Source organism: Sorex fumeus, unplaced genomic scaffold (assembly GCF_029834395.1).
Source record: "Sorex fumeus unplaced genomic scaffold, SorFum_2.1 ptg000007l, whole genome shotgun sequence".
NCBI classification, from domain to species: domain Eukaryota; kingdom Metazoa; phylum Chordata; class Mammalia; order Eulipotyphla; family Soricidae; genus Sorex; species Sorex fumeus.
The window spans coordinates 61087894-61104206 of NW_026606064.1; the positions used below are offsets into that span (position 1 = coordinate 61087894).

At 42.3% G+C, this 16313-nt stretch overlaps 1 protein-coding gene across 4 annotated transcripts in view; it reads left to right on the plus strand.

Moving 5' to 3' along the window:
* Nucleotides 1-12952: 12952 nt before the first annotated feature.
* SPAG6 (sperm associated antigen 6) overlaps nt 12953-16313 on the plus strand; it is a 43263-nt gene continuing 39902 nt past the window's right edge. For 3 of the 4 annotated variants that reach the window (XM_056135974.1, XM_056135994.1, XM_056135984.1), the window contains exons 1-2: nt 12953-13103; nt 13185-13280. In XM_056135974.1, the coding sequence (XP_055991949.1) occupies nt 13079-13103; nt 13185-13280 (121 nt within the window). In that variant the 5' untranslated portion in view covers nt 12953-13078. The remainder of the gene's footprint in view (nt 13104-13184; nt 13281-16313) is intronic. The other variant, XM_056136002.1, reaches the window with a different exon arrangement.

Consider the following 16313-nt stretch of genomic DNA (forward strand, 5'->3'; position numbering starts at 1 on the left):
GAAGGAAATGCGACGGTGGTCAGAAAAAGACTGAGAAACACTCATCTCAATAAACAGGTTCCTAAGAATCATCCAGATTTACTCAGAGAACATCAGATCCAGGAGCCCGTGCATATTTTTCTATAGAAGCTAGTACTTCACAGAGACTGATTTGTGAGGAATTTGTAGCTGAGTTCTTTGAGATAGGAAAAAAATATGCTGAGATATGCTAGAGCAAAAATATATGCTGAGATATACTGGCGCATGCCTTAGGCAACCACAAGTGAACGTCCGAGCTCGCAAAACAGTGCAGAAGAGCGATAAAGGAAGACCTCAAAGAGAGAAGAGCAGCAGTGCTGGCAGATGTGGCAGAAGCCGGGAGAGGCATTCTCAACGCCCGCCTGCCCTTCGCCAACTACAAGACCAAGATGACTGCTCTTCAACATCCTGATGGATCTATCACATCTTCCAGAAAGGCAATGGAGAATATTATGCATGATTTCTACTCTGATCTCTTTGATAGCCACATCTACCTGCCCACATACCAAATTCTGCAGAATGGATATGTCATTACCAACATCCTCCCTTTTGAAATCCGATACCCATTTCGTCGGTAAAGAAATGAACAGCACCAGGCCCAGACAAGGTCAGACCCGAACACCTTTAGAACCTGCCGTGGGTATTCATCAATACACTTCACACGCCACCTGTCTGAATGCAAGGTTCCATCCCAATGGAAAACCAGCAGGACTGTACAAGAAGGGAGACACCCACAACATTAACAACTATCACCCGATCTGTCTATTGTCTGTCATCTACAAGCTGTACACTCGAGTCATCCTGAATAGGATTGGCAGGACACTAGATGAAGGAGAACCATGTGAGCAAACTGGGTTCCGCAAAAGATTCAGCACGATCGACCATATCCACACGATAAATAAGCTCACTGAGGTTTCTCAGGAGTTCAAGATGCCGCTCTGTCTAATGTTCATGGATTTAAAGATGGCCTTTGATTCTGTTGAGACGGAAACCGTCATCGAAGCCCTAGCCAAACAGGGCATTCAAACTCAACATCAGGATCCTCCATGAGCTGTATTACAGATTCACTACCAGGATCTCACCATTCTCCAGGGAAGTGATCATTGACATCAAGAGAGGGGTTCGGCAGGGCGATACTATTTCAACGAAACTCTTCAGTGCCACCCTTGAGAACATCATGCGATGACCGGAATGGGAAGGAATTGGAGTGAAGATAGATGGTTGGCAACTACACCACCTCTGCTTTGCTGATGACATTGTTCTAATAACATCAAACTTTAGCCAAGCAGCACAAATGCTGGCCAACTTCGACCATGAGTGTGGAAAGGTCAGACTATAGCTAAATCTCACGAAGACAATGTTTATGAGAAACAGTCTCCTTCCTGACGTTCCATTCTCTCTCTACGGAACGAACATCTCCGAATGAAACAGTTATGTGTACCTAAGTTTAGAAGTCAACATGACGAATGACCTGGCACCTGAGTTGTGCAGGAGGAAGAGAGCGGCTTGGAACGCCTTCCAGAGCATCGAAGAAATAGCTAAGAGGACGAAGAACCTCTGGCTCCTGGCACATCTCTTCAATCCCCCTGTTATTACTTCATTAACATATACCTCAGAGACCTGGGCCCTACGAAAACAGGATGAGAACGCTATTCAGGTCTCCCAAAGAGGAATCGAAAGAGCTATGCTTGGAGTATCACACTTCATTCAAATGAGAGAAACAATCTGGAGTTCTAACCTCCGTAGATGGTCAAGAATCAGGGATGCTGTCTTATTTGCCACGGCGTCGAACATCAGATGGGTTGGACACGTAATGAGATTTGGGGACGACCGCTGGACTAGAACCGTTACCGACTGAATTACATGGGACGTCAAAAGTTTGCGTGGCCTCCCACCTACGAGATGGTCAGACTTCTTTGTCAAGACCCTAAACGATTGGTTTGAGGCTCTTTGTGTTCCTAGAGCGAGCAGACGCCATTGGGCTACACTAGCATGTGACAGGGATGAATGGAGACGTTACTGGCACCCGCTCGAGCAAATCTATGAGTAACGAGGATGTCAAGTGATCAAATGATGCTAGAGCAAAACCTCAAAGATGGGAGGCAAGAAACCCTGCATTTGTATTTGATGTTATATTGTAACTGTGAACACCTGCCCTCTGCTAGTTCATCTTAATTGTTTAGGAAGTCAGCTGAGCCATTATCTTTGGCAACATGGTTATGGTGTAATAAATGGAATTCCTAAATAAGTTACTCTATCTATGAGTCTTACGTGTGATACAGATGCCAATAGTTTTGAAGTATTTGAATAACAAATGCAAAAGGAAGTTCAAGTATGAAAATGCAGAAGAAAAAGGAATCCTCTAATTTACCTTAACTTTAAAAACAGAAGATGAGCACCATCTTGTGGTCATTTTAGTAAGGTCACTCTTAAACAGTAAAGGTAAAGGTAAAGGCCCTCCCGTTGATCGTCGATTTGCTCGAGCGGGCCCAGTAACGTCTCCATTGGAGACTTTGTTGTTACTGTGTCTGGCATATTGAATACTCTCGGTAGCTTGCCGGGCTCTCCGAGAGGGGCGGAGGAATCGAACTCGGGTCAGCCATGTTGGCCGCGTGTAAGGCGAACGCCCTACCCGCTGTGCTACTTCAGAAAGAACAACATAATAAGAATCTCCTTTCAATTTTTGTTATTGTTAACAATTTTGTTAATGGGGCTCTTTGTACAAGCACCTGTCTTGCATATATAAGGCCTTGGTGCTGGAAAAATAAATAGACTTTAAAAGGCAAAAAATAAAATGTTACAAGATATTTTCACAAAACTCTGTAAGTGCATTTACAATCTAGACATTTTCTGAAAATGTTCTTTTTTCTTTTTGGGTCACACCCGGCAATGCACAGGAATTATTCCTGACTCTGCACTCAGGAATTACTCCTGGCGGTGCTCAGGAGGACCATATGGAATGCTGGGAATCGAACCCAGGTCGGTCACGTGCAAGGCAAACGCCCTACCCTGTGTGCTATTTCTCCAGCTCTTGAAAATGTTTTATCTGAAGTAACTGTCAATCATGGAAAAATACCAAGCAACTTTCCTTATTTGGGGAATGATATGCCTTTTAAAATCCCAATTAAGGTGGTCATTTTGCCAAGAGGTGTTCAAGGTTGCCTGAACTGACTCCATCTTGCTAAGCTTTTATCTTGAAAACTAAAACTAAGGAGGGTATGGGAAGGAGGAGAAGAGGGGACCAGGAACTGATTCTTTGACTACCGTGAGCTTCCCTGTGAAGTGTTAGACTTTTTTCTTTTGTTTCCCTGGTTACCAATTTGATTAAGTATCAATGAACAAATTTCAAAAAATGTAATCTACAGCCAACTGTATTCTCAGCAAACATCTTTGTAATTCTATCTTGCAGAAAATATCGTTGTAATTCTTTCTTTTCCTGTGAACCCCTGGCACATGGTTGGAAATACAGCTCAGCAGTGAAGCAGGAGTAAGCCCTAAGCATTGCTGGGTGAGGCTCAAAATACAAAATAAAACAATAAAGGATGCTTATTCACCTAATAAAGAAATATGGTGATTCTAAGCAAAATATTAAAAAAATAAGGGCAAAATAAGATCGCAAGGGCACAAACCATCCCGGTGAACATTTGCTTCTTTGCTGTTCTGTCAGCTGACATTTGCTTGTCTGATTGTATTCTAGATAGACCAAAACTCTCCTGCCCAACGAACTATCCCAGAATTGGGCTTTATATGAGGGGGGACAATTTCCTGCAGCTTACCTCCCTGAGTCAGAAATCGCAACCCAGCATTGGAGCGAAGAGAACATTAGACACCCACGAGAGCCGGTGCTGCCTGATGGCACCTCTCCCAACCCCCCACCACTTCTTCTACCCAGGATGGGCGGTGGTTTGCACGCCTGAATCATCCTGCTAGTCCATGTGATGCTGACGAGAGTCACGAGGAAAACTTGAAGGGTCCATACACTTTCTTAGAGAGCGATGTCAATGCAAACACAATTCCCCACCAGCGACTCTCACCACTTCCTGCCTCCAGACACAACACTGGGGGCGATTTCTTGTCCATTCTAGTGACCTGGAGCCCAGACTCATTGCTGGATCCTGACATTTTCTCTCAAGTTCTTCCTTTGGATATCATGGGAGGGGCTCTGTCTGTGCTGGTCACTAACCCAATCAGGCTTCTTTACCCAACGTGTGTGCTGGGTCGCAGGGCAGGTGCGAGCCATCCAACCCAGTTAGGTTGAGTGTTTTATCTCTGTAAGTCTTCTTGGGATGCCCAAACAAAATTAAAATAGATAAAATTGGAATTACTGAACATTGGGCAAAGTACAAACCACCTCTATCCCCTCCTCCCCCAAAAAGGAAAAGGTGGGAAGCAAGGTTTCTATAATTAGTTCATAGTGTTATTTATTTCTTCTATTTCTTTATAGAACATTTTCCTAGATGTCTGCTATTTTTTGTTTTGGGGTCAAACCCAGCTAAGTTCAGGGCTGACCTTTAAGATCTGTACTCAGAATCACTATTGGTAGGTTTGCTAAATCATATGTGATGCCAAAGAGAAGTTGACTCTCTATGTCCTTGAAAGAATTACTTTTTTTATTCCTTTTTGTGTTTTGAGTCAGACCCAGAGAAGCTCAGGGGTTACTCCTGGCTCTACACTAAGGAATCACTCCTGGTGGTACTCAGGGGACCAGAGATATGATACATTTTTAAAGTTTGTGTGGAATTCCCAAATTATTATGGTAGAGATATCCATTTCTCTCAAGAATTTTTCAATATTTGCCTCATATTTGGGTCTCTGCTATGTCATATGTAATTGTATCTTGATAGACTAGTGCACTTATCAATATACAATGCTTTTATCTCTTTTAATGGCTTTGAAAATATATGTAAAATATATATTATGTCTTTTATCAGTCCTCATGTTCTTTCTAGTTGCTATTTTTGGAGAGTCTTTTCATTCTTTAACTTTTATTTATATTTTGCATCTAAAGTGAGTCTCCTGTAGAGATAATATGTTTGGATCATTCTATTTTATCCATTATTCCTATCTTTGCCTTTTAATTTAATCCAATTACTTTTAAAGTAAATGCTAAAAGTGAAAGACTTCTACTATTTTACTATTTGTATCTTGCAGCTTTTTTCTTTTGCTTTTTGGGTCACTGCTAGCAATGCTCAGGGGTTACTCCTGGCTCTGTACCTAGGAATCACTCCTGGCAGTGCTCAGGGAACTATTTGGAATGCCTGAGATCGAACCCGGGTTGGCCGCATTCAAGGCAAACACCCTCCCCATTGTGCTATCATTCCGGCACTATCTTACAGCTTTTATCCCTCAATTTTAGTCATATTGTTTTCTTTAGAAAAAAAATTTTGGTGCTGGGGATCAAACCCAGAACTTCACACAGGTAGAGTATGTACTATACCACTGAGTTGCAGTCCCAGCTTCTATATGATTTCTTTCATGTTGTTTTGTAATGATGATTTGATACTGTTCTCATTTCCTTCTGTGAATTGCATTTCCTAAAGTAGAAAAGGGTGTTTGCCTTGCACATGGCTGACCCAGGTTCAATTCCTCTGCCCATCTCGGAGAGCCCAGCAAGCTACCAAGAGTATCCTGCCCGCATGATAGAGCCTGGCAAGCTCCACGTGGAGTGTTCAGTATGCCAAAAACAGTAACAACAAGTCTCACAATGGAGATGTTACTGGTGCCCTCTCGAGCAAATCGATAAACAACGGGAGAATAGTTCTTACAGTGTTACAATAATACCTGATTTTATATTTGCCCATGTATTTGCCCCTACTAGAGATCTTCTTCATATGTCTTATTATTTTTATTCTTTAACATTTATTGGTTCCTCTTAGCATTTCTTATAAGGAATTGTAGCAGAAATCTAAAATGGATTTTCAGGATACCAAGGGATTCAGGAAAGCAGCTTCATTAAAACATACTGGCAGACCTGGCAGGATTCACATTCAAAATACTGAGCCCCAACTGACAGTTCATTTTCCTTTCTGTACTCCAGGCAAACCGGCTTACAGAAGTAAAAGAAAAGTTAATTTGACAAAAATTTAACTCTATTATTTCAAAACTTGGAAAAACACCTGCTTACGCAGTTGCCTTTGTGGTAATGATCTCCTCACTCCAATACTCGGTTGCGATTTCTCATTCAGTGAGGTAAGCTGTGGGAAATCAAGCCCCTCACATAAACCCCAAGACTGGGATATTCCTTGGGCAAAACAGTTTAGCTCTTCTAGAACATAATCAGACAAGCAAACATGGGCTGATAGTACAGCAAAGAAGCAAATGTGCACCGGGAAAGTACAGATAACCTACGAGCAAATGTGTGCCCACAGAGAGTAACCTGGGCCCAGGAAAGGATAGAATAAAGAGTTTAGGGTCATTTTGATGGAAAGGGCAGCACAGGCAAAACAAAGAGAATCAGAAACTGTCATGACTTTATACGTTAAAGGTGTCTGCTGATAGGTTGTGAGAAATATCCCAGCTTCTGCCCTTAATGTACCCACTGAATCTTTGATATGTATACTATCCTTAAGGTCTGTTTTTTTTGTCTCAACTACTTTGAGTTTATGAAACTAAGATTTATAGTTTCATAATTTACAACCAAACTTGAGATGGTCATCACTTCAAATATTCTTCCTGCCACTTTCTTGCCACTCCTGGGGCTCCCATGACACTTGTGTTATGCTGGTGTGCTGAGTCGTATTGCAGAGGCCTTGGAGGATGTAGTCATTTTATTTCTGCCCCTCGTGTAAACTGTCCTATCCTCTAGTTCAATTACTTCTTCTGCCTGCTAAATCTGTGAATGACTTTTCAGCTCCAGAATTTGTTTTGTTTATTTTTACTTGCTTTTCTCTTTTCTGATAGTATTGTGTTCACTCTGATACAGAAATTTGACAAAGAAACATAATGGCATTGGAGAAGAGGAAGTGTATTTACACATGCAGACCACCTGGCTGTTGCCAAAAAGGGTCAAGTCACTAACGCGGTTCACAAAGAACTTCTACAGGTCAGTTACAACATGCTTGATTCTAAGAGAAAACAATTTTCATTCATCATATACCATGGTTGCTAACATGTGCTAACATATACAATAACTGATAAAGTTATTACGGGATCATACCCATAAGCCACACCCTGCCGGCACCAGATAATCTCATCGGCCACCCTCCAGAACTCCAGATGCTTCTCCCAGATGGGAGTATAAAAAGAGGCTCCCAGAACCATGCCACTGGACTCTGCGCCAGGCTGTGGGGCAGGTAAGAGCCCTCCCCACCCCAAGGAACCCAGCCTCAGCAGCCGACCTCCACTACCCAACCACCGCCACACTCCAGGATGCTTTCCAGACACATTATAAGACACTTCCTACCCATTTTCCACAATCACTACACCATATCTGGTGAGGGTCAGACAGTAGGCAACAAATCACAGAGAAAAATATATGGGTATATGCCTCTCAGACAGCCCGGCAAGCTACCGAGAGTATCCTGCCCACATGGGCAGAGTCTGGCAAGCTCCCCTTGGCGTATTCGATATGCCAAATACAGTAACAAGTTCCCCTCACCCTGAAAGAGCCTCCAATCTTTGGGAAAAGACGAGTAAGAAGTGGCTACTAAAATCTCAGGGCTGGGAGGAATAGAGACATTACTTGTGCCCACTTGAGTAATTCCACATCAGTGGGGTGAAAGTGATACAGTGATACAGTTATTACAATTTGCTCTAACTTCCATACATACCATTTACTTTTCCTCTCAACCTTCCAGTTCAATCTTTCCTGTTCTTGCTCAAACTTGCTTCTTTTCTAGTAATTTGGTGATTTAAGATTCATTCATTCTTGCGCGACTCCCAGAATGGGTCACTCAGAAGCGCCTCCTCTCATTTTTCCACTTCATTCTCTCCTCCTTGGCTTCGGACCACAAATCACTTGCAAGCCTTACTTAACTTGCCCCCAAAGCAGATGGAACTGATGAACTAGAGCCGCAGCTTAGCCACTGGACACAAGCAACTGTGAGTGTCTGTGCTTCATCAACTATGTGGGAAATGCTAGTACACCAGCGATGGGTCCCAGGAGTGGGGTAAGCCGGGAGGACCCCAAGAAAAGCTGGTTTCACAGCCAGGGCTCACCAGCCCTGTGCTTCCTAGTGTGATTACCAAGGACATCAAGTTTCCCTCATGACACCCGACTGGGAGGCATAAAATCAGCATTTCCCATTTAAGACATAGGGTCCTCCCTGCTGCGCAGTTAGCAGACCCAGTGCCTGTCAGGTGTGCCCAGGCCAGAGTCGATTGGGTCCTGGACAGCGTCAACACATTCTGGATATCTTCATCTACCTGAGGAGCCGGGCTGGGGCGATAGCACACCGGTAGGGCATTTGCCTTACACGCAGTCAACACGGCCGACCCGAGTTCGATTCCTTCACTCCTCTCAGAGAGCCTGGCAAGCTACTGAGAGTATCTCGCCCACATGGCAAAGCCTGGCAAGCTACTCGTGACGTATTCTATATGCCAAACACAGTAACAAGTCTCACGATGTTTCTGGGCCCGCTCGAGCAAATCGATGAACAACAGAAGGACAGTGACAGTGACCTGGGGAGCCAGCTTGGGCAGAGATCTGCCCATTTTCATCACACCATCTCCCAGACCAGCCCGTGACACTCAGAGCACCTAGAAAGGGTGTGGGTATAGAGATACTGCCGCCCATTCAGAGGTAAAATTTATGAGCAAGTTTCACCCCTGGTCAGGGGGTAAAACTGATCCCCCCGACCAAGACTGGAAAACTGGGGATCTGGTCAGTGTGGGCATAAAAAAGACCAGCAGCTGCGATTGTTTCATAGACCCTGGTGCAACAGATCAGAAGGACAGCCTGGTGAACAGTGATGTCAGTCTGGACTACTCACAGAAATGGCCAGACCGGTCAGCAGTCACATAAACTGCCCGGTGAAGTCCCATAAACTGGTTTTCTCAATTACACCAAATTCTGTTTCTTTCTTATTTTTTCAATTTAATCACCATGAGATACAGTTACAAAGCTGTTCATGATTGGGTTTCAGTCATATAATAGTCCAACACCCATCCCTCCACCAAGTGCATATTTCCCAATACCAATACCCCCAGTTTTCCTCCTGCCCATCCCTGCCCCTCACCTCTCTCTCTATGGCAGGCACTCCTCTCTCTCTCTCTCTCTCTCCCTCTCCATCCCTCCCTCCCTCTTTCCCTCTGGAACAGCAGCAGTTCTTTCTAGCAAATGCATCCCTGCCCTTTGTACTCCATCCTGCCTTGGAGCAGAGACTACCCCATGCCTGGTGCTCTTCCTCAAGAACCAATCGAGTCTACTAAAAATACACTGGTTCTAAGTTTTGTTTTAGGGGCACACCTGGCAGCGCACAGGTTCTTGCTCCTGTCTGTGCCTTCAGGGACCATTCCTGGAGAGATTCAGGGGACCTCATGGGGTGCCAGGTATTGAAGCTGGGTCAGCACATGCAAGGCCAGTGTTCAACCTGCTATACTATTTCTCTGGACCCACTTACTCTAAACTTTCGTTAGAAGAGCAAATTTTACAGAAGGCTGGAATAGTTCTCTATTGTCTCCCCTTCTTACGATAACTTAGAGCAACTCCTTTACTTTGAAAAATAAAGGACCCCCACCCAACACGCACACAACCCCACCCAATCCCAGCCAATGGAAAAATCAAACACAAGAAATATAAACAACCATCCTTCTTGCTTGCTCATTCTCTTCCCCAATATCCAAAATTATAAAATGAAATCATTGGCACAGTGGGGGGGAATAAAAAACTACTAACCTCTACAATTGACCAAGGAATATAAATTAACCTGAAATTTAGGCATCTGATTTTATTATTAATAAATGTTGGTAAGATTCAGGATTTGGGGTAGTTTACTTGAAAATGAACATTCACATTCTGTTAAAGGAAGTGACTTTACACACTTGACTAAATTCAATTTTGTAATAAATCAAAATTTTTAAAACTATGACTTACCAGTTTCACTTCTATGAGTTTGTTCTAATAATTGAAAATGTACTCACTCCCCAACTATATCTCTATATACATAAATATAAAAGGATGAGTATATCACTGTGGTTTAGAATAGGAAATGTTTGAAACACCCTGATCATTTATCAACATGAGACTGGTCAATTTAAATATAAAAATATAAGAAAGAATTGTCCCTGAAGAGTGATGTTAAAATTGTTTAAATTTTTCTTCTCTTTTTCCAATATTATTAATTTATTATACAATGAGCATGCGAAATTTATACTTTTTGGTTCCTGGGAAGATAGTGGATGAAGTATATTCTAGTCCTACCAGACACTTTCCTAGTACACACTGACAATCATTTATTATTTCTCAAATTAATGAGTATAAGGTACATATAATTCAAAAGAAACTATTTTTGAGAGTGAGCAGATGAGGAAAAGTCAAAGCATCATAAGCTATGCAATGTCTCTTAGATCATAGAAAACTGAAAACAGTTATCAATAAATAAATAAGTCTAGTTTAATCATCTGGATATGTTTTATTGTGAAATGGATAATGGTTAGTCAAGCAATTTAGTTGAATTAAAACTGCATCATTATTTCTGCATTAATTCTCCCACCTACACACAGTGAATAAAGCTGTAGTTTCTGAGCTATGGGACAGGTTTCACTGCCGTTACCCTTACATGGTTGCAGAGACCTCGTCAGTGACTTGTCAGAGGTTGGAGAGGCTGACTCATAATGCCATGCAGTATGCTAAAATCTCTGGGACTTATATCTAGCCACAATTCCCTATCTTAATAGCTTTATGGCTCCCTCTTGCCTTTATGCATGGGATTGTTTGTATCCTAGAGCGCTGCATGTCCCCAGAGTTTGGGCAATTTACTGCTTGTATCATACTCCACACAGCTGAAACTCTCTCTGCTGAGTTCAGCTGCACATGTTGCCGAAGGCTCTGACAACAGAATGTGCACCCTAATTCATTACTACAATAAGTACAATATGAATATGGAGCTATATCACTAAAAAGTTTTCATTTTCCTGATATAGTCATTATAATGTATCCTAAAGCCCGTATGATGTAATAAACCAATAATCTTCAAAGAAAAAAAAGTGGCAAAGAAAACACAGGTATTCTTCAAAGTTCTAGTAATTTTTTAACAGTACCAGGGATTTAAGTCAAGGTCTTATGTATGTGAGGTAAGCACTCTACCACTGAGCTATATCACTGGCACCTAAATCTAGAATCATATCCTGAAGGACATAAAATCGATTTCCAAATTATTTTTACAGGGAAGTGTAAAGTTATTTCCTTGTAATAACAAAATTGAAGTTTTATTAGAAAATCGCCCTTTAGTAAGATGTTGTTATTTATTTTGATTGAAATGAATCTAGAAACAGTGGCAATTAAAAAAAAATCCATATATCCATATAGTGAATTGGATTGGGGTGATTAGAGGGCTAATCAATTTAATAATAAAGGATACATTAAGGATTGCTGTTTTTGTATCAAAATTGCTATATTATTCATTGAATCACTGAGATAGTTACAAAACTTTCATGAGTGAGTTAAAGTCTTACAATGATCAAACACCAATTCCTCCACCAGTGTATATTTTCCACCACCAATGTCCCCAGTATCCCCCCCCCACCATCCCACCCCAACCCATCCCTTACCTCCATGGCAGGCGCATTCCTTCTTTGTCTCTTTCTGCTTTGGGGCATTATGTTTGCAATATAGATATTGAGAAGCTATCATGTTTGGTCTTTTGTCTTCTTTCAGCACACATCTCCCATCTTAAGCGATCCCTCCAACCACCACTGACTTAGTGGTCCCTTCTCTATGCCAACTACCTTCTCCCCCCACACATGAGGCAGACTTCCAAAAGTGGAACAATCCTCCTTGTCTTTACTGTCCCTGGGTATTAATCTCAGACTATGTTATTTTATATTCCACAAATGAGTGCAGTCATTCTATGTCTGTCCCTCTTTCTGATTCATTTCACTTAGCATGATATTCTCCATATCCATCCACTTGTAAGCAAATTTCATGACTTCATCTAAGAGCTGCATAGTATTCCACTGTGTAGAAGTACCATTGTTTCTTTAACCAGTCGTCACTCCAGTTGTTTCCAGAGTCTGGCTATTGTGAACAGTGCTGTAATAAACACACAAGTGCAGATGAAATGATCGGAGTTTTGCTTTATAAAAGTATTTAAAACTCTTCCCCTTACCACTTTATGATCAACTTATATTTATACAGTGTTCCCAGACTAATACATAATAGTTGGTTTTCACTAGTCAAGCTAACACAAAAAAGGTAAAAAAAAAAAAAAAAAAAAAAAACCTAAAAATTCCTCATATGACATAGACATTTCATCAAGTCCAAAATTGCCTACAATTCATCACCCTGATGGCTACACGACTGGGAATACAGGTTCCCCCTATAACCAAAAGCAAAACTTTCCTCTAGTACAATTCAGAAATTTGGGGATTTAGAAATGTTATGATCATCGATTTTCATGAAATTTTTTAAAGGAATTCCTAGAGCCCAAAAATTCCCTACGAAAACAGGAATACTCTACTTCCAGATACTGCCAGAACCCTGGGAAATAATAAATTAAAGTCAACCATGAGGTGTCTGTGCCTAGGGTGCGCCTGGTGCCCCTCTGGAGAAGGGAACTGCTCCTAATGCCGACGGGGGAAGGTGGGGAGGGGGTATTCTCCAGGGAATGCTGCAGGCGGCGTTGCCCCCTCCACCAAAGTTGGCCACCTTAAGTCCCGGCCCTTCGGCCACAGAGTCCCACGGGATTGGCTGTTGGCCGCACGCCTTCCGGTTCCGGTTGCTTCCACTCCGTTTCCGATCTGTTGCCCGGGAGACGCGGATACACAGGCAGCAGTTAGCTGTTGCCCGGGAGACGCAGGTACACAGGATCGTTGGCCGTTGCCCGGGAGTCGAGGGCCACAGAGTACAGTCGCTCGCACAGCTCCGGGACTGCGGGGTCGTGGGCACACGACCGGGGTCGCCATGAGTCAGAGGCGGGTGCTGCAAGGTAGGGTCGGGCTGAGGGGCGGGCGGGACCCCTCGGGCGGCTTGGACTAGGGAGAAACTGATCCGTCGTTTTTGTCCGCAGTGTTCGAGCAGTACCAGAATGCCCGGACCCAGTTCGTGCAAATGGTGGCGGAGCTGGCGACCAGACCCCAAAACATCGAGACGCTGCAGAACGCGGGTGAGCCCTGACCCCGAGCCCGCGGCGCTCAGTGCCACTCGGCTCGCGTGTTCGGGACCGGGTCGCTCCCCTCCCCGCCCCCCCCACCCGGCGGACTTCACCTTCTGCCGGAGCCGCGGGTCTCCCTTTGCGGCCCTGCTTTCTCCTTTTTCACTCCCTTTTCCCCCAGTCTCTTGTTGCCCAGCGCCCCTGACCGGGCCTAGCACCAGGTGCCAGTTCTCCCAGCCCAGCCCGAATCTTAGCCCAGCAAACCCATGGGGTGAGCTTTGTTTGGTGAGGTCGGGGTGGGGTAGCGGGTTGGGAGGGCTTCATCCCTAAACTCCACTGTCTTTGGGGTGAGTTGAGGCCCGGGAGTTTCAGATCAGTGCCTCCGTTTCCATTGTTATTTTTATTTATTTATGGGTGTCGGAGGTGGGGTACACACCCGGCAGTGCTCATGACTTATGCCTGGCTCTGCAGTCAGAAATTACTTCTGGAGTTGCTCAGGGGACCATATGGTTGAACCCCGGTCTGCCCTGTGCAAAGCAAATGTCCTACCGGCTGTACTATGCCAGTTCTCGTTTTTTTATTAGCACCAGGCTAGTGCCAAGTTGAGTGACAAAGCCATCCGCATTATCTTGGAGAATTTTTACCCAACCTGAAGGAATCTACTCTAATCGGACTCATTTTATTCCCTTGCCCTTACTGTCACACTGTGTGCATCTTTTGATCATTTTCCATTTCTCTATAGTAAAGGAATTCCAGAGCACTGACACTTTATGGGTTTAAGGTAGTGACAGAGCAACAAATGTGCTTGATGTTTTTTCAAGATATTTAAAAGCAGGTGAAAACTTAGCCTGTAGTATCTCCTTCAACCTTCAGTCAACCCCTTCCTTCAGCCTACCCCTTTGTCAAGTAATCAAAAGAAAAAGACAGAGAGACACACACGCACACACCCTGATTAAGGGTGATTCCATATCTAAACTCAAAGTATGGTAGCATGTATCATGAGAATTATTCATTTTTTTTGGAGTGTGATGTTTGCAACACTTAATCAAAATGAAGAGAAATTTAAGACTATGCCAACAAGGCAAATATGATTACATGCTTACTCTGAATTTGCTAGAGGGAAGTTACTACTGCCCCTAAACAGTAATTTCTTTGGGGGAGGAGTATGTACTTAAGGTAGAGAAAGCATTTTGTAAATTTAGTTTTTCAAAATTTTGATGTCAGTATTGATTTACATGCAGTTGTTAAAAAAAAAGAGAGGTTCTAAAATAGTTTATCACAAAAGGATTTTGACATTAGTAGAAGTCCATTGATTTTATTAATGTTTTCTGAATTTTACTTGTACTTATTTGTGAAAATTTTCACACTCTTAGCTTATCTCAGAGTTCATGACATGTAATTTTAAAGATTTAGGTAGAATATTCCAGGATGGATTGATTTTCCAATTTTATTTTAAAAAAATATGCTATTGACTTCATATGATATAACCAAGGAGAAAAATATCAGGCTCATTAGAAAATGATTAGAAGAAGTATCAAACATAAAATGTGATGTTTTTAAAAGCATTTTCAGCAACTTATACTTTATATTTTTAGCACTGTAGCACTGTCCTCCCGTTGTTCATCGATTTGCTCTAGCGGGCCAAGTAACTGTCTCCATTTTGAGACTTGTTGTTACTGTGTTTGGCATATTGAATACGTCACGGGTAGCTTGCCAGACTTTGCCGTGCACGCAAGATACTCTCAGTAGCTTGCTGGGCTCTCCTAGAGGGTGGAGGAATCAAACAGGTCAGCCATGTTGGCTGCGTGCAAGGCAAACACCCTACCACTGTGTTATCGCTCCAGCCCTTGAAAGATTTATATTATTAAAAATATCAAGTACCTTAAAATTTGTTTTAAATTATGAATATTTTTATTTTTATTTTTTGAGTCACAACTAGCAATGCTCAGAGGTTATTTCTGGCTCTGCACTCAGGAATTACTCCTGGAAGTACTTGGGGAACCATATGGGATGCCAGGGATTAAACCCAGGTTGGCTGCTTACAAGGAACTTGCCCTACCCGCTAAACTAGCTCTCCAGCCCCTATCAAGTACTATTAAATGACCACAAAAAAACTAATTTCAAAAACAGACACTTTCACAAAGATGTAGAAATTGTCAATAAGCACATGAAAACACATTCACCATCATTTGTGCTAGTGAAAAAAATTAAAACCACAATGAGATATTACTTCATGTTACATTGAATGGCTGTTAATAAAGTAAGAGGAAAAAAAGTGTTAGGGTGTAGGAAAAAATGAAATCCTTGTACTTTCTGTTGGGAGTATAAAAATGGTGCAACCTCTATGGAAAAGTTGAACAGTTCTTATAAAATGATGGTTTATATAATTCTGTACATGTACCTAAAGCATCTGAATTGTACATTAAATTGTTAAAATGGAATTTTTGTGTGTTTTGTTTATTTTACTACAACTAAAAACTTTAAAAATGACAAATAAAGCAAATTGCAAGGAAGAGATCAACCAATCATTTTATTTTCCCCATATTTTTTATTTTTAAATTATTTTATTGAAGTAACATGATTTACATAGTGCTCATACTTTTGACCTACAAAATTTCTGCACCATGGCCACTATCACCCAAGTGCCAAACCCCCACCACCATCAGGTCCTATTTGGCCATCTCAGCACTCCCACCCCAACCTGCCTGTTAACCTTAGCTCAGCTGCCAGGAACTCAAGGTTTTCTTTTGGATGGATACTGTCCATTCTCTTGCTTTGTTTTTCTATATAGCACATAAGACAGATGATCCAGCATTTAATTGTTACTCTTATTACATGACACACACACTAGTTCTATCCAAGGAGTAGCAAAAGGCAAGATTTCCTTTTATCACTGAGTATATAAGTGTATAAATGTACCATGACTTCATTATCTGCTCATGCATTAGCATTTGGCTTGTCCCCAGATCTTGGCTATTAAGTGCTTCAGTGAACATAGCAGTATATACATCTTTTTGAATTAAATATCTTGGTGTTCTTGGATAG